This window comes from Macaca fascicularis, chromosome 10 (genome assembly GCF_037993035.2).
Source record: "Macaca fascicularis isolate 582-1 chromosome 10, T2T-MFA8v1.1".
NCBI lineage: Eukaryota > Metazoa > Chordata > Mammalia > Primates > Cercopithecidae > Macaca > Macaca fascicularis.
In genome coordinates, this window is record NC_088384.1 from 99759682 (window position 1) to 99777209 (window position 17528).

Below are 17528 nucleotides of genomic sequence, written 5' to 3' on the forward strand. Positions count from 1 at the left end.
GATGGTTGAACTGATGCTGCAAATGATCTGGCTCCTATGGTTCCCTCCAAAATCATCTTGCATCTGTCTTGCTTCCTCCATCCTAGCTGTTCTGCATTTCCTTGGAACCTGTCCCTTAGCATCCCGGAGTAGGCAGTCACCACATACCTCTCCATATCTCCCAGCAGGGAGTGGCTTTACTTTTGTTCCTGTGAGCCTTTGATTGGCAGCTGGCTCCCTCCTGTAAGATCGGGGCAGCTCTGTTGCTGCCTGCTGCTGCAGCTGTAGTGCCTGGCACTTAGTAGGTATTCACCTCATGACGGAATGAATGAACGAGACTGTTCCTTTTAGATTGGGCTTCGTCACAGGCAGCCCTGAGGTTTTCTGCACGTATGTGTGCTGAGCCCCTGTCTTTCTGGTGTTGGCAGGACGAGCAGCTGAGGGCCCTGGTGAGGCAGTTTGGACAGCAGGACTGGAAGTTCCTGGCCAGCCACTTCCCTGTGAGTACAGTCCCTCTGTGGCCCTCCCTTGGGACAAGGACTCTGAGAGAACAGTGTGCCTGGGTCTGACTTTGCCAAGGAGAGGAAAAGGGGAGTTCCTTACTAAGCCCCTCAAAACAAAACCAAATAAAACAGGGCAAATGAACGTTTGTAGGATCTTTCTTCCTAAACTGGCATTCAGGGCACACTGATGTAAACATCTCCCAGCTCCTCAGCATGCCTGCTGGTCTTCAGGCTCTGAGACATTTGCAGCATGTGGTGCATATTTGCATATCTTCCTGTAAGTCAGGAGTGAACAGGTGTTCTGTTTCTCAACAGTGAAACTGAAACTGAGGGGAAGTGATGCTTTCAGCAGGTTTTATGGTGAGGCCCCCACAGGGCTGGTGGGTGCTACCACATTCGATTAGAGCCTCCCGATGATGAGGGGATTCCCCTTAGGACCTCCTTCTCAGGCGCTCCCACCCCTGACCCACAGGTGTCTGGGAGGGAGGGGGTGTGGCAGGAGCTGCCATATGTCTTACTGCCTGGGCTGCTCAGAAAGCAAGTCACCAGATCCCTTCCTGCCGCATTTCCTCATCTCCCCCTCTTCTTTTTTTTTGTTTGAGACGGAGTCTCGCTCTGTCGCCCAGGCTGGAGTGCAGTGGCCGGATCTCAGCTCACTGCAAGCTCCGCCTCGTGGGTTCACGCCATTCTCCTGCCTCAGCCTCCTGAGTAGCTGGGACTATAAGCGCCCGCCACCTCGCCCAGCTAGTTTTTTGTATTTTTTAGTAGAGACGGGGTTTCACTGTGTTAGCCAGGATGGTCTCGATCTCCTGACCTCGTGATCCGCCCGTCTCGGCCTCCCAAAGTACTGGGATTACAGGTGTGAGCCACCGCGCCCGGCCTCATCTCCCCCTCTTCTGTGTAATCTGAACTCTTCAGGGAATAAAAATGCTCTCCTAGAAAAAAGCAGGGGTCCCTGACATACAAAGAGTTAAAGACTTGTAATGGTGGCCTCTTGCGTTTGGTTGGTAGGGGGTGGCTTCCCACGGGGGACCGAGTTTGCCCTCTCGTGTAGCAAAGGGAAACTGTCCATGTTCCGGCATGTGGGCGTGCAGTGTGTGGTGGCTGCATGGAACAGGATACACCTACCCAAGGTGTGCCTAGTCCCAGGCCATAGGCCCCTGAACCTAGTACTTAACCAGGCTCCCAGCCCGAGGTCCCAGAAGTTCTCACAGATTGGTTTGTTCTTCTGTTCTTTTCCCAGAACCGCACTGACCAGCAATGCCAGTACAGGTGGCTGAGAGTTTTGAACCCAGACCTTGTTAAGGGGCCATGGACCAAAGAGGAAGACCAGAAGGTAACTGCTTGGACAGTGCCTTGTACACAGTGGGCCTTCACCCACCAGTGAACCTGAGGACTGTGAGATTGCCTTGTGTTGGGGTTAGGGTGTCAAGCTGAGCATTGGGTATGAGTTGTCTACCAGCCAGTCTGATACTCTTATGCTGCCCTGGCTGCAGCCCTGAGATTCCAAGTTTCGGAGTGTCTCCAGACTTCCCCACTCATGGTCCGAGGGCTGTTGGGCTGATTACTCAGCTTCTCTTGTTCTGCCCATGGAGGGGAACAGCAGCAGTGCGGCATTGTCATGAGAGTTAAGCAGGTGATGTTTGTAGGGGGCTTGCAGGTCCTGTACATGGTGAGCTCTCAGCAAATGGCAGCTGCTGCTATCCCTGATTTAATGATGATTGCACCCTGTGACCTTCACAGGGCAAGCATAGATGCCTTCTTTTGATCGCCATAGCAGTCCTGCGAAGTGGGCAGAAGTTGTTAGTCCCATTTTATAGATGGTGAGAGCAGGGCTCAGAGAGGCTGGGGATGTCCCCAACCTAGAAGAGGCAGTAAGTGCCATGACTGCCCTGGTATACCTTGGGAGTTCCCTCATCTCTTCTCCTTGATACCACCCCAGAGGATGCCATTCTACCGAGGCAGGCGTGGCTCATGGGAAAGAGGGAGATGAAGGGAACTAGGCTTTTTTTTTTTTTTTTTTTTTTTTTTATGGAGTCTCGCTTTGTTGCCCAGGCTGGAGTGCAGTGGCACAATCTTAGCTCACTGCATCCTCCGCCTCCTGGGTTCAAGCGATTCTTCCGCCTCAGCCTCCTGATTAGCTGGGATTACAGGCACGTGCAAGTACGCCTGCCTAATTTTTTTGTTATTTTTAGTAGAGATGGGGTTTCACCATGTTGGTCAGGCTGCTCTCGAAATCCTGACCTCGTGATCCACCCACCTCGGCTTCCCAAAGTGTTAGAATTACAGGCGTGAGCCACCGCGCCCAGCCTGGAACTAGATATTTTTAAATTGATTTTTTTTGAGACAGGTTTTACTCTGTTGCACTGGCTGGAGAGCATTGGCTAATTTTTTTGATTGATTGATTGAGGCAGAGGTTTGCTCTGTCACCCAGGCTGGAGTACAGTGGCACAGTCACGGCTCATTGCATGCAGTCTCAACCTCCCAGGCCCAAGCAATCCTCCCATCTCAGCTTCCAAAGTAGCTGGTACTACATGTGCCACCATGCCTGGCTAATCTTGAAAAATTTTTGTAGAGACAGTGTCTTGCTATGCTGCCCAGGCTGGTTGAACTTCTGGGCTCAAATGATCCTCCCATGTCAGCCTCCCAAAGTGCTGGGATTATAGGTATGAGCCACTATCCCTGTTCTTTCTTTTTTTCTATTTTTTGAGACTGAGTCTTGCTTTGTTGCCCAGGCTGGAGTGCAATGGCGCGATCTTGGCTTACTGCAACCTCTGCCTCCCGGATCCAAGCAATTCTCTGCCTCAGTCTCCTGAGGAGCTGGGATTACAGGCTCCCACCACCACTCCTGGCTAATTTTTGTATTTTTAGTAGAGATGGGGTTTCACCACGTTGGCCTGACTGGTCTTGAACTCCTGACCTTGTGATCCACCCACCTTGGCCTCCCAAAGTTCTGGGATTGCAAGCGCAAGCCGCTGTGCCCAGCCTTTTTTTTTTTTTTTTTTAATTTATAGAGACAGGGTCTTCCTATGATTCCCAGGCTGGTCTTGAACTACAGGGCTCAAGCTATCTTCTCACCTTGGCCTCCCAAAGTTCTGGGATTATAGTCATGAGCCATGGCTGGCACTTCACCTGAAAATTAATTTTAATTAACTCAGTGTGGTGGTAGGGTGCCTGTAGATGGAAGGCGAGTTGGGAGGATCATTTGAGCCCAGGAATTCAAGGCCGCAGTGAGCTATGATCACACTACTGCATTCTAGCTTGGGTGACACAGTGAGACCCTGCCTCAAAAAAAAAAAAAAATAAAGCCTGGGTGTGGTGGCTCACGCCTGCAATCCCAGCATTTTGGGAGGCTGGGGTGGGTGGATCACCTGACATCAGGAGTTCGAGGCAGCCTGACCAACATGGCGAAACTGTGTCTCTACTAAAAATGCAAAAATGAGCCTGGTATGGTAACGCATGTCTGTAATCCCAGCTGCTTGGGAGGCTGAGGCAGGAGAATCACCCGAACTGGGGAGGCGGAGGTTGCAGTGAGCCGAGATTGCGCCATTGTACTCCAGCCTTGGCTGTAAGAGTGAAACTCTGTCTTGAAAAAGAAAAAGAATGAAATTTATTTATTTATTTATTTATTTTTGAGGTTGAGTTTCGCTCTTGTTGCCTAGGCTGGAGTGCAATGGCATGATCTCAGCTCACTGCAACCTCTGCCTCCCAGGTACAAGCGATTCTCCTGCCTCAGCCTCCTAAGCAGATGAGATTACAGGTGCACGCCACCATGTCTGGGTGATTTTTGCGTTTTTAGTAGAGAGGGGGTTTTGCCATGTTGGTCAGGCTGTTGTCGAACTCCTGACCTCAGGTGATCCACCCGCCTCGACCTCCCAAAGTGCTAGGATTACAGGCATGAGCCACTGGGCCCGGCCTGAGACCTTGTCTCTTAAGAATAAAATAAAATTTAGTTTGAAAATACTTTTTTGCCTGAGTGTGGTAACTCACACCTGTAATCTCAGCACTTTGGGAGGCTGAGGTGGGTGGATAACTTGAGGTCAGGAGTCTGAGAACAGCCTGGCCAATATGATGAAACCCCATCTACCAAAAAATACAAAAATTAGCAAGGTGTGGTGGTGTACCTGAATCCCAGCTACTTGGGAGGCTGAGGCTGGAGAATCGCTTGAACCTGGGATGCAGAGGTTGCAGTGAGCTGAGATCGCCCCCCTGCACACCAGTGAGACCCTGTCTCTAAAAAAGTAAAAACATAAAATTGGGCTGGGCGCGGTGGCTCATGCCTATAATCCCAGCACGTTGGGAGGCCGAGTCAGGCGGATCACCTCAGGTCGGGAGTTCAAGACCAGCCTGACCGACATGGAGAGACCCCGTCTCTACTAAAAGTACAAAATTAGCCGGGTGTGGTGGCGCATGCCTGTAATCCCAGCTACTTGGAAGGCTGAGGCAGGAGAATCGCTTGAACCTGGGAGGCGGAGGTTGTGGTGAGCCAAGATTGTGCCATTGCATTCCAGCCTGGGCAACAAGAGCAAAACTTCATCTCAAAAAATGAAAATAAAGTAAAAACATAAAATCTTTAAAAAAACAAAAACAAAAAACAAAGTGATATGTGGTTGCTATAAAAATTTAAACCATACAGAAATGAAGTCAAATATTTATTCACCAAAATCTTTGCCAAAAGAAGCATCCACTCTTCCCAGTTTCTTGTGGCCTGTGTGCACACGAGAATGTGTGTGTCTGTTGTATAGGCGGGGCGTGGCCTGGCTCTTGTGGCTGAGTATGTTGTGGTTTGTGTCCTGAGCTAGGAAGCCTGACTGAGGGCAGGTGGGGACTCAGGTCCAGCTAGGTCAGCCCGCCATGCCTGCTACCATGGCTCAGCCTGTGCCCTCCCAATTTCCACAGAAGTGCTGGGAGGTCTTGTGGCAGCCTGGGGCATGGCCGGGGTGGGAAAGTCTATTTCCCACCTTTAGTTTGGACCCTTGTGGTTGTTCCTCCTCATCCCTCTGCTCTTTTATACTTAGCTTATTGGGTTGAGCCCTGAAGAGGGAAGCAGGACTCTGGTGCCTTTGTTTACCCCGGCTTGATCTCTGCTCTAGAAAGAGTCGCTGGCATTCTTGACCTAGATTTATTCCAGGCAGTAAATGAGAGGGGTGTGGTCAGATCCTCAGGTAGGACTTATGGGCTACACAGAGTCATACTGCGGGGCATCCCCTGCCACCCGCTCCGTGTTGCCTGAGGGGATGTGGTAGGTGGCACCTCCCAGGGCCGTGGCAAGGCTCAGGTGGATGTGAAGGGCGAGGGAGGGGCTGGTGCAACTGGCTACCCAGAGGCTTTTCTCCAAGGTCATCGAGCTGGTTAAGAAGTACGGCACAAAGCAGTGGACACTGATTGCCAAGCACCTGAAGGGCCGGCTGGGGAAGCAGTGCCGTGAACGCTGGCACAACCACCTCAACCCTGAGGTGAAGAAGTCTTGCTGGACCGAGGAGGAGGACCGCATTATCTGCGAGGCCCACAAGGTGCTGGGCAACCGCTGGGCTGAGATTGCCAAGATGTTGCCAGGGAGGTAAGCTGTCTTCTTGGGGGTTGGGGCAGGTTCTCAGGAGGCCAGGCCCATGTTTCTGATGGAGGAGGGTTCCTTGGTGGGTACTGTGGTCCTATGCTCTTGTTCTCTAACACCCAGCCTCGGCTTCAGGACTCCCAGAGGCATGCATAGTCGGGAGGAAGGGTGGTTCCCCAGGAAGGCCCTGTCTTCTGTCAGCTTAAAAGAACAGATGGTGATAAGGGAGGCCTCAGCAAGAAAGTGAGAACCCTGGAGTCTAGTTCTCATCCAGTTCCCAGCTCACTGTGTCTTCTTGGTTAGCCTCTTCTCTTCGACTTCAGTTTCTTCTAACACAGAATAGACTTGAGATGTGGAGTAGATGGGCTTTCTTTAAGAAGAAAATATGTAATCCCAGCACTTTGGGAGGCCGAGACGGGCGGATCACGAGGTCAGGAGATCGAGACCATCCTGGCTAACACGATGAAACCCCGTCTCTACTAAAAATACAAAAAACTAGCCGGGCGAGGTGGCCGGCGCCTATAGTCCCAGCTACTCGGGAGGCTGAGGCAGGAGAATGGCGTAAACCCGGGAGGCGGAGCTTGCAGTGAGCTGAGATCCGGCCACTGCACTCCAGCCTGGGCTACAGAGCGAGACTCCATCTCAAAAAAAAAAAAAAGAAGAAGAAAATGGTCAGGCTGAGCGCAGTGGCTCACGCCTGTAATCCCAGCACTTTGGGGAGGCTGAGGCAGGTGGATCATGAGGTCAGGAGATCGAGACCATCCTGGCTAACACGGTGAAACCCCGTCTCTACTAAAAAACACAAAAAATTAGCCGGGTATGGTGGCGGGCGCCTGTAGTCCCAGCTACTCGGGAGGCTGAGGCAGGAGAATGGTGTGAACCCGGGAGGTGGAGCTTGCAGTGAGCTGAGATCGCGCCACTGTACTGCAGCCTGGGCGACAGAGCCAGACTCTGTCTCAAAAAAAAAAAAAAAAAAAAGAAAATAGTCAAAAATCAGATAGTACTATAATCTGCTAAAAGGTTTTTTTTTTCTTAAAAGGTTTGTAATGAAAAACATCAGTCTTTGTCACCACTCTGTTAACTCACTCTACTAAAACAGACTCATCTTTTTGAGTTCTTTATCACTATCTCTGTAAATGATGTGCCAGTTTACATATTGATCCTCTGCTATGGGAGATTAGCTTTCTTAGGCTTTCCCATTCCCCATATGTCCCTATTGCTCCAATAATGTATTATAGTTATTAAAATAATAATGTTTATGGTCGGGCATGGTGGCTTATTCCTGTAATCCCAGCACTTTGGGTGGCTGAGGCGGGTGGATCACTTGAGGTCAGGAGTTCGAGACCAGCCTGGCCAACATGGTGAAGCCTCATCTCTACTAAAAATACAAAAAATTAGCTGGGTGTGGTGGTGGGCCTGTAATCCCAGCTACTTGGGAGGCTGAGGCAGGAGAATTGCTTGAACCTGGGAGGCGGAGGTTGCAGTGAGCCGAGATCACATCACTGCATTCCAGCCTGGGCGACAGAGCGAGACTGTCTCAAAAAAAAAAAAAATTTCTTTTTTCCTAAATGCTGAAAGCATTCCATGATCTTTTCTCTGGTTTTTCATCTCTTTTGCTTCATTTTCTGGAAGATTTCTTATCTTCTAACCCTTAATTTGAAGTTACTTTCACTAAAAATTTTACTTTCCAAGGGCTCCTCCCTTTTCTGGCACTCTAACACCCAGCCTCAGAGTTTCAGGTGCATGGGATCTCTTGGAAAGGTTTTCACCTGTGAGGGAAGGAGTGGAGAAAAGTAGGGAAAGGGCCAAGCAAGGGATGGGGTCTTGGAAAATCCAGCTTTGGCCTGCTATAAGGCCAAGGGATGTGTGTATTCATGTGTATACATGCAAGGCATGTACGTGTGAGGCGGGCGCGTGTGTACATGGGTCAGGGAACTCCTGGGGCATCTTTGGTTGTGCCTTGCAAGGGCTGGTTTGTTTTTTTTTCATCTCACTCTGTCACCCAAGCTGGAGTGCAGTGGCGTGATCCAGCCTCACTGCAAACTCTGCCTCCCAGGTTGAAATGATTCTCCTGGTTCAGCCTCCCAAGTAGCTGGGACTACAGGTGCGCACCACCATGCCTGCCTAATTTTTGTATTTTTAGTAGAGACGAAGTTTCACCATGTTGGCCAGGCTGGTCTCGAACTCCTGACCTCCTGCCCACCTCAGCCTCCCAAATTGTTGGGATTACAGGCATGAGCCACTATGCCCAGTCTCTTTTTGAAACAGGGTTCTCACTCTGTCACCCAAGCTGGAGTACAGGTGTGTGGCTCATTGCAGCCTCAACCTCCTGAGCTCAAGCAATCCTTCTGCCTCAGCCTCCCAAGGACCTGGGACTACAAGTGCCTGCCAGCATACCCAACTAGTTTTAAAATTTTTTGTAGGGGCAGGATCTCCCTGTGTTGCCCAGGCTGGTCCCAAAGTGCTGGGATTATAGGCATGAGCCACCACACCTGGCCTGGCACCCTATTCTTATTTTGTGGTTTCAATAGCTAGCTTCTCTGTCAGTATATATATATATTTTTTTGGTGTTTTTTTTTTTGAGACGGAGTCTCGCTCTGTCGCCCAGGCTGGAGTGCAGTGGCGCAATCTCGGCTCACTGCAAGCTCCGCCTCCCGGGTTCACGCCATTCTCCTGCCTCAGCCTCCCGAGTAGCTGGGACTACAGGCGCCCGCCCCTGCGCCCGGCTAATTTTTTCTATTTTTAGTAGAGACGGGGTTTCACCATGGTCTCGATCTCCTGACCTTGTGATCCGCCCACCTCGGCCTCCCAAAGTGCTGGGATTACAGGCGTGAGCCACCACGCCCGGCCTTTTTTTTTTTTTTTTTTGTCCGAGTTTCGCTCTTACCGCCCAGGCTGGAGTGCAGTGGCATGATCTCAGCTCACTACAACCTCTGCCTCCCGGGTTCCAGTGATTCTCCTGCCTCAGCCTCCTGAGTAGCTGGGATTACAGGCGCCTGCCACCACACCTGACTAATTTTTGTATTTTTAGTAGAGATGAGGTTTCGCCATCTTGGCCAGGCTAATCACAAGCTCCTGACCTCAGGTGATCTGCCTGCCTTGGGCCTCCCAAAGTGCTGGGATTACAGGTGTGAGCCACCGCACCTGGCCCTAAGCTGGATATTGTTCCCCTGTTTTCCATCTTCTGAAAACTTGTAAAAAATCTCTTACTAGTGGCTGTCTTCTACCTGTTTCTCTTTGTCCTTGTGAATTTTTGCCTTGCTTTATTTTGAATTCTTTTTCTTGTCATGGCAGTGTGGTCCTGGCAGGGAGAGAAAATGCCAGATCGTGTGTTTTCCCCAAAGTCTGAAATGATCCCTTTTCAAAGCCCAAACCTGAATGTGTCATCTTTCTGGGGCTTCCCCTTACACTTGGGTTGGAAACTTTGGCTTCTTTCCCCACATGGCATGTTTGGCTCACAGCTGCCCCCAGCCTCACTTTGATCCACTGTCACTTGAGCTCACTTGGTTTTAGCTGCTTTGCCTCCTTTCAGTCCCTCGAACCCTGAGGTCTTCTGACAGCTCCTAGTGCTACTCTGTCGGCCTGCAGTGCACTCCCGCTTGTGCCTATTGTGTAGCTAATGTGTTCTTATCCTTCAATTCTCAGTGGGGGCGCTATTTCTTCAGAGAAGTTTTATCTGTTCTCCCAGACTGTAGTTGGTCCCCAGTGACTTCTGTGTTGTGCCCACACCTGTCTGTGGAGTAGTGTGTACCCCAGTTTTAGCTGGAGATAACATTCATCTCCCCTGCTAGATTCAACTGTCAGTGGCAGCCACCTGTCTTTATTTACCGATGGATCCTCAGTGCCTACAATAATGCCTGGCACACAGTGGGTGCTTTTTATATGTGAGCAAAAGAATGAGTCTCACTATAGCTTGGGGCACCCCAGACTCTGGTCTTGGGGAGTGGGAGGGCTGGGGAGGTGTTTTGGGTCAGGTTCCCTGGAAGCAGAACCTGTGACTCAGAGTTTCAGGTACATGGGATCTCTTGGAAAGGTTTTCACCTGTGAGGGAAGGAGTGGAGAAAAGTAGGGAAAGGGCCAAGCAAGAGATGGGGTCTGGAAAATCCAGCTTTGGCCTGCTATAAGGCTAAGTGGTGTGTGTATTCATGTGTATATATGCAAGGCATGTACGTGTGAGGAGGGCACACGTATACATGGGCTGGGGGACTCCTGGGGCACCTTTGGTTGTGCCTTCCAAGGGCTGTTTTTTTTTCTTTCTTTTATTTTGAGAGGGAGTCTTGCTCTGTTGCTAGGCTGGAGTGCAGTGGCATGATCTCAGCTCACTGCAAACTCTGCCTCCCAGGTTCAAGCGATTCTCCTGCTTCAGCCTCCTGAGTAGCTGGGATTACAGGCATGCACCACCACGCCTGGCTAATTTTTGTATTTTTAGTAGAGACGGGGTTTCACCATGTTGGCCAGGCTGGTCTTGAACTCATGACCTCAGGTGATCTGCTTCCAAGGGCTGTTATGCAGATAAAGTCATAGTAGAAGCCGTTGGCAGCATGTCCGTCAGCTGGGGGATTGGATGCGCTATAGGGACAGAGGATCTGGGTAAAGCACTAGGAGCACCCCTTACCCCACACCTTTGCCTGGTGAGCATTGTGTCCCTGAAGGCTTAGAGTGCAAATGATCCGAGGATATCCTCTTAGACTGGGTGCTCAGTCAAGCTGTTACTTTCTGTTCACTTTTCTTCTTTTTTTTTTTTTTTTTTTTGAGACGGAGTCTTGCTCTGTCACCCAGGCTGGAATGCAGTGGCGTGATCTTGGCTCACTGCAAGCTCCACCTCCTGGGTTCACGCCATTCTCCTGCCTCAGCCTCCCGAGTAGCTGGGACTACAGGCGCCCGCTACCACGCCTGGCTAATTTTTTGTATTTTTAGTGGAGACGGGGTTTCACCGTGTTAGCCAGGATGGTCTCGATCTCCTGACCTTGTGATCCGCCCGTCTCGGCCTTCCAAAGTGCTGGGATTACAGGCGTGAGCCACCGCGCCCGGCCTCTGTTCACTTTTCTTTTTTTTTTTTTTTTTTTTGAGACGGAGTCTCGCTCTGTTGCCCAGGCTGGAGTGCAGTGGCCGAATATCAGCTCACTGCAAGCTCCACCTCCTGGGTTTACGCCATTCTCCTGCCTCAGCCTCCCGAGTAGCTGGGACTATAGGCGCCTGCCACCTCGCCCGGCTATTTTTTTGTATTTTTTAGTGGAGACGGGGTTTCACCGTGTTAGCCAGGATGGTCTCGATCTCCTGACCTTGTGATCCGCCCGTCTCGGCCTTCCAAAGTGCTGGGATTACAGGCGTGAGCCACCGCGCCCGGCCTCTGTTCACTTTTCAAGGGAAGAGCATTCTGCTTGGCACTCCAAAGAAGGTAGTGCCTACTGTGTGTAAGCATAGTACCTTTGCATTTTTAGTAGAGATGGGATTTCACCATGTTGGCCAGGCTGGTTTCGAGCTCCTGACCTTAGGTGATCCACCTGCCTCAGCCTCCCAAAGTGCTGGGATTATAGGCGTGAGCCACTGCGCCTGACTTGCCGCTTGCTTCTCACTACTATACCTCTATACACTTTTGTGGTACTACCCCATCCTTCTGTATTCCTCTATGCCTTTATTACTACACGTTGTTTCTTTACTAACCTACTCTGTGCTTTATGCTACTGTTCTACTGTAGATGTGTCTACTGAATCTTCAGTGAATGACAGAGTATGACGTAGTCTTCTGACTTTCCAGATAAAGAAAACAAGGCTCAGGGAGGTGAACAGTAGTGGGCCTTCTGCCCTCTTTGGCCACTTACCAGTCTGTGGGAAGTGAACAGGGCTTGCATCTGAGGTCAGCGTGAGACTCAATGGAAATGAGCAGACAGTGTTTGCTTATGGTTTCTACACATTCGAAGTGGGCAGGGAAGGGGGTGAGAGCTCCAAGCACATATTTTTAGTTTTATAATTTAAAAAAAATTTTAAATTTTTTTTTTACATTTTTATTTTTTTTTAATTTATTTTTGAGATGGAGTCTCACTCTGTTGCCCAGGCTGGAGTGCAGTGGTGCAATCTCGGCTCATCGCGATGTCCGCCTCCCGGATTTAAGCGATTCTCATGCCTCAGCCTCCCAAGTAGCTAGGATTACAGGTGCCCAGCACCTCCCAAAGTGCTGGGATTATAGACGTGAGCCACTGTTCCTGGTATTTTTATATATATATATATTTTATTTTTATTATTATTTTTATTTTTTTTTTTGAGATGGAGTTTGACTTTTGTTCCCAGGCTGGAGTGCAATGGCACGGTCTTGGCTCACCACAACCTTCGCTTCCTGGGTTCAAGCGATTCTCCTGCCTCAGCCTCCCAAATAGCTGGGATTACAGGTATGTGCTACCATGCCTAGCTAATTTTGTATTTTTACAAAAATCACAGGCCTGGTGAGCCACCGCGCTCGGCCATTATTTTTTATTTTAATTAAAAAATTTTTTTTGTCCGGGCGCGGTGGCTCACACTTGTAATCCCAGCACTTTGGGAGGCCAAGGTGGGTGGATCACGAGGTCAGGAGATCGAGACCATCCTGGCTAGCACAGTGAAACCCCATCTCTACTAAAAATACAAAAAATTAGCCAGGCATGGTGGTGGGCTTCTGTAGTCCCAGCTACTCGGGAGGCTGAGGCAGGAGAATGACGTGAACCCGGGAGGCAGAGCTTGCAGTGAACTGAGATTGTGCCACTGCACTCCAGCCTGGGGGAAAGAGCGAGACTCCGTCTCAAAAAAAAATAAATAAAATAATTTTTTTTTTTTTTTTTTTTAGCCTGAACCTGACAGTAGCTGATGTCGTTTTATAGTTTTTACCATAGCCTGAATGATTCAGTTGCTTATTTCACAGAGCTCTGTGGAAATGCTCTGTAAATTATTAGGGCTAGAGACTCGTGAGACTTAATCTTGGAGCTGAAAGAGACCTTAGAGTTCATCCAGTGGAAGATTCATTTACAGGAGCAGGAACTTGGCTTAGGGAGGTTAGTGAACATGTGCCTGGTGGCACCCCACCCCCAGAGCTGGGGTTCAGAGGCCCCCTGCTGCCCCCTGCAGGACAGACAATGCTGTGAAGAATCACTGGAACTCCACCATCAAAAGGAAGGTGGACACAGGAGGCTTCCTAAGTGGGTCCAAAGACTGCAAGCCCCCCGTGTACTTGCTGCTGGAGCTCGAGGACAAGGACGGCCTCCAGAGTGCCCAGCCCACGGAAGGCCAGGTGAGACAGCTGCTCAGCCTTTGGCTTGGTTTGATTTCACATTCATCTGACACCATCTCATTGAACACCTTGTCCACAGCTATTGGTCAGTTTCTGCCACAGAGTCTAAAAGTGGGCCATGTGCTTCTGGGGTCTTGTGACACTTCTGCACATAACTGGCACTTGTCTGCTTGCTGGTGGCCGCCTTCTTACCTGTTGCTCATTTTAATTTTTTAAAACTGAAAGCATGTCTGCAATTAGAAAAAGAAATCAGATGTGACTGGGTGTGTTGGCTCACACCTGTAATCCCAGCAAGTTGAGAGGCCGAGGAGGGCGGATTACTTGAGCCCAGGAGTTGGAGGCCGGTTCAGGCAACATGGTGAAACTCTGTGTCTATCTTTTTAATTAAAAAAAATTTAAAAATTTATTGAGTTGTAATTTATATACTCTAATGTACAGTTTTGAGTTATGACAAAGCGTACAGCCATGTAACCACTGCCCCAATCAAGGTATAGAACAGTCCCATCACCCCAGAATTCCCCTGTGCTTCTTTTCTCAGCCTTTTTTTTGGTCCTTAGCTCCTTACACTGTGATCTGTTTTCTGTCTCTATAATTTTGACTTTTCTAGAAATTAACAATTAAAATCATATCGTATTACATTTGCAGGCTGTTTTTTTTGTTTTGTTTTGTTTTGTTTTTGAGACAGAGTCTTGCTCTGATGCCCAGGCTGGAGTGCAGAGTGTGATCTTGGCTCACTGCAACCTCCGTCTCCTGGGATCAAGTGATCTCATGCCTCAGCAACCTGAGTAGCTGAGATTACAGGCGTGCACCACCATGCCTGGCTAATTTTTGTATTTTTAGTAGAGATGGGGTTTCACCATGTTGGCCAGGCTGGTTTTGAATTCCTAGCCTGAAGAGATCCACCTCTCTTAGCCTCCCAAGGTGTTGGGATTACAGATGTGAGCCACCATGCCTGGCACTACATTTGCAGTTTTTATTTATTTTTTTGAGATGGAGTCTCACTCTGTCACTCAGGCTGGAGTTCAGTGATGTGATAGCTCACTGCAACCTCCGCCTCCCAGGTTCAAGCGATTCTGCTAACTCAGCATCCTCAGTAACTGGGATTACAGGTGCGCACCACCATGCCTGGCTAATTTTTGTATTCTTAGAGACAGGGTCTCACCATGTTGGTCAATCTGGTCTCAAACTTCTGACCTCAAATGATCCATCCACCTCAGCCTCCCAAAGTGCTGGCATTACAGATGTGAGCCACTGTGCCCCAGCTACATTTGCAGTTTTAAAAATGAAATCAGTGTATACTTACGTTAACATCCACTGTCCTATACACCAGAGCAAAGTTTTTATTTATATTTTTAAACTATAAAGGTTATTTTTCAAAATAGAAATTTGGGCAGGGCGTGGTGGCTAACATCTGTAATCCCAGCACTTTGGGAGGCCAAGGCCTATGGATCTCTTGAGTCCTGGAGTTTAAGACCAGCCTTGGCAACATGGCGAAACCCCATTTCTATAAAAAGTAAGAAAAAGTTAGCTGTGCATGATTGTGTGAACCTGTAGTTCCAGCTACTTGGGAGGCTGAAGTGGGAGGATTACCTGAGCCTGGGAGGCGGAGGTTACAGTGAGTCGAGATCCTGCCACTTCATTCCAGCTTTTATCTATAAATAATTTTTTTTTTTTTTTTTTTTTTGAGACGAAGTCTTGCTCTGTCACCCAGGCTAGAGTGCAGTGGTGCGATCTCGGCTCACTGCAAGCTGTGCCTCCCGGGTTCACACCATTCTCCATTCTCCTGCCTCAGCCTCCTGAGTAGCTGGGGCTTTTTTCTGTTTTTTTTTTTTTTTTTTTTTGAGACAGAGTCTCATTGTGTCGCCCAGGCTGGAGTGCAGTGTCGTGATCTTGGCTCACTGCAAGCTCTACCTTGTGGGTTCACGCCATTCTCCTGCCTCAACCTCCCGAGTAGCTGGGACTACAGGCCCCTGCCACCACGCCCAGCAAATTTTTTGTATTTTTAGTAGAGACGGGGTTTCACCATGTTGGCCAGGATGGTCTCAATCTCCTGACCTCGTGATCCACCCGCCTCAGCCTCCCAAAGTGCTGAGATTACAAGTGTGAGCCACTGCGCCTGGCCTAAATAAAATAAAAATTTGAATCAAGCATGACAGAACATTAAGATTTGATGATGCTGGATATGTGGTAGGTAACACAGTTGTCTTCTGTTATTTTCTAATCTTTTCTGTCATGGTATGAACTATTTAATAATTTTTAAAAATCTTTTTCCCTTTTCTTACTGGGTAGAGGTAACTTGTTGACAGCTACAATTCTTCCACAATGCCCTGCTAGAGTGATATATTATGTTTTTGTCTCTATTTCTTGATTTTTCAATTTTAGAGAATATCTCTCGATTTCCTAATACGAATTCACCTATGGGGTAACTTTCAAATGGTAGAGAAAGGTATAAAATGAAAAGTAAAATGACTTCTTTTTCTAGTTTCAACTCCCTGTGCATCTCTTAACCAGAGGAGTCTACTTCTGACAATTTCTTGTACATCTAAGTAGTATGCTTTTGATCTTTTACTTCTGATTGAAGAAAAGGTCTGTGTTCCACAAAGAGAAACAGTGGGCATCAGCTGACTCATAGAAGACTTTCAGCATAGAACAGAGTGAACAGATCTTTAATCTCTAAAAACTCTACTGTGCTGAAAGCCCGTTATTGACTTGACTTTTGTCCCCTGACACTTTGAGTGTCTGGAGTGCTGGCTGTGCTGGGCTGGGACCAAGCCCTAGACCATGACCCTGAGCACAAGAGGTCAGTTTTTGGGTTTTTTGTTTTGTTTGAGACAGAGTCTTGCTCTTGCCCAGGCTGGAATGCAGTGGTGCCATCTCCGCTTGCTGCAACCTCCACCTCCCGAGTTCAAGTGATTCTCCTGCTTCAGCCTCCTGAGTAGCTGGGAAGCTGGGATTATAGGCATTTGCCACCACGCCTGGCAAATTTTTGTATTTTTAGTAGAGATGGAGTTTTGCCATGTTGGCCAGGCTGCTCTCGAACTCCTGACCTCGGGTGATCCACCCTCCTCGGTCTCTCAAAGTGATGAAATTGCAGGCATGAGCCACCGTGCCCGGCCTGTTTTGCTTTCAGCCTTACCCGTTTCTCTCCAGCGTCTTCTCTCTGGTATGCTATTTATTTAACTAGTTTCTTACTGATGAAGATAAGAATATACTGGTTTTTTGTTATTAGAGATAAAATCACTGCTTCTTTTTGCAGTTAGTTCTTGAGAAATTTCTGGAGATGGACAGATATATTTGGTGGTTGGGGGAACCCTTTTGGCTGAGTATGGTGGCTCATTCCTGTAATCCCAGCACTTTGTGAGGCCAAGGTGGGAGGATTCCTTGAGGCCAGGAGTTGGTGAGCAGCCTGGGCAACATAGGGAGACTCTGTAGCTGGGTGCGGTGGCACACACCTGTAGTTCCAGCTACTCGGAGCCTGGGGTAGGCAGTTCACTTGAGCCCAGGATTTCAACAGAGTGAGACTCTGTCTTTGAAAAAGCAAACAGGCCAGGCATCGTGGCTTAATCCTGTAATCTCACACTTTGGGAGGCTGAGGGGGGTGTGGTGGCACAGGCTTGTAATCCCAGCTACTCGGGAGGCTGAGGCACAATAATTGAGAATAAGTTGAACTGGTGTGGCGGAGGTTGCAGTGAGCAGAGTTCACACCACTGCACTCCAGCCTGGGTGACAGCAAGACTCTGTCTTTAAAAAGAAAAAAAAAAAAAAAAGAACAAAAACCTCTTAATACATTTTGTTAGATTGCTGCCAGAAGAATTTTGCTTGTTAATTCATGTAGGGACCACCCCCAACTTCCCTCACGCATTGGTCAGTGCTTGTCATTGTAAAATTGGTTCCTCTGCTTCAGAAGTAATGCGTGATCATTGCAGAAACTTAACAACTTTATAGAATTAGGCAATGCAGAAGGCTGAGCCCGCTCATCTCAACTTTTTTTTTTTTTTTTTTGAGACGGAGTTTTGCTCTTGTTGCCCAGGCTGGAGTGCAATGGCGTGATCTTGGCTCACCCCAACCTCTGCCTCCCGGGTTCAAGCAATTCTCCTGCCTCAGCCTGTCGAGTAGCTGGGATTATAAGCATGTGCCACCACACCTGGCTACTTGGGGTGTCTCCATGTTGATCAGTCTGGTCTCAAACTCCTCAGGTGATCTGCCTGCCTTGACCTCCCAAAGTACTCGGATTA

At 48.8% G+C, this 17528-nt stretch overlaps 1 protein-coding gene across 3 annotated transcripts in view; it reads left to right on the plus strand.

The window, feature by feature from the left end:
* MYBL2 (MYB proto-oncogene like 2) overlaps positions 1 to 17528 on the plus strand; it is a 52971-nt gene that overhangs the window by 14205 nt on the left and 21238 nt on the right. Inside the window, exons 3-6 of one of the 3 annotated variants that reach the window (XM_005569048.5) lie at positions 408 to 479; positions 1726 to 1818; positions 5822 to 6042; positions 13131 to 13293. In XM_005569048.5, the coding sequence (XP_005569105.1) occupies positions 408 to 479; positions 1726 to 1818; positions 5822 to 6042; positions 13131 to 13293 (549 nt within the window). The remainder of the gene's footprint in view (positions 1 to 407; positions 480 to 1725; positions 1819 to 5821; positions 6043 to 13130; positions 13294 to 17528) is intronic. The other 2 variants (XM_074005387.1, XM_005569049.5) reach the window with 2 other exon arrangements.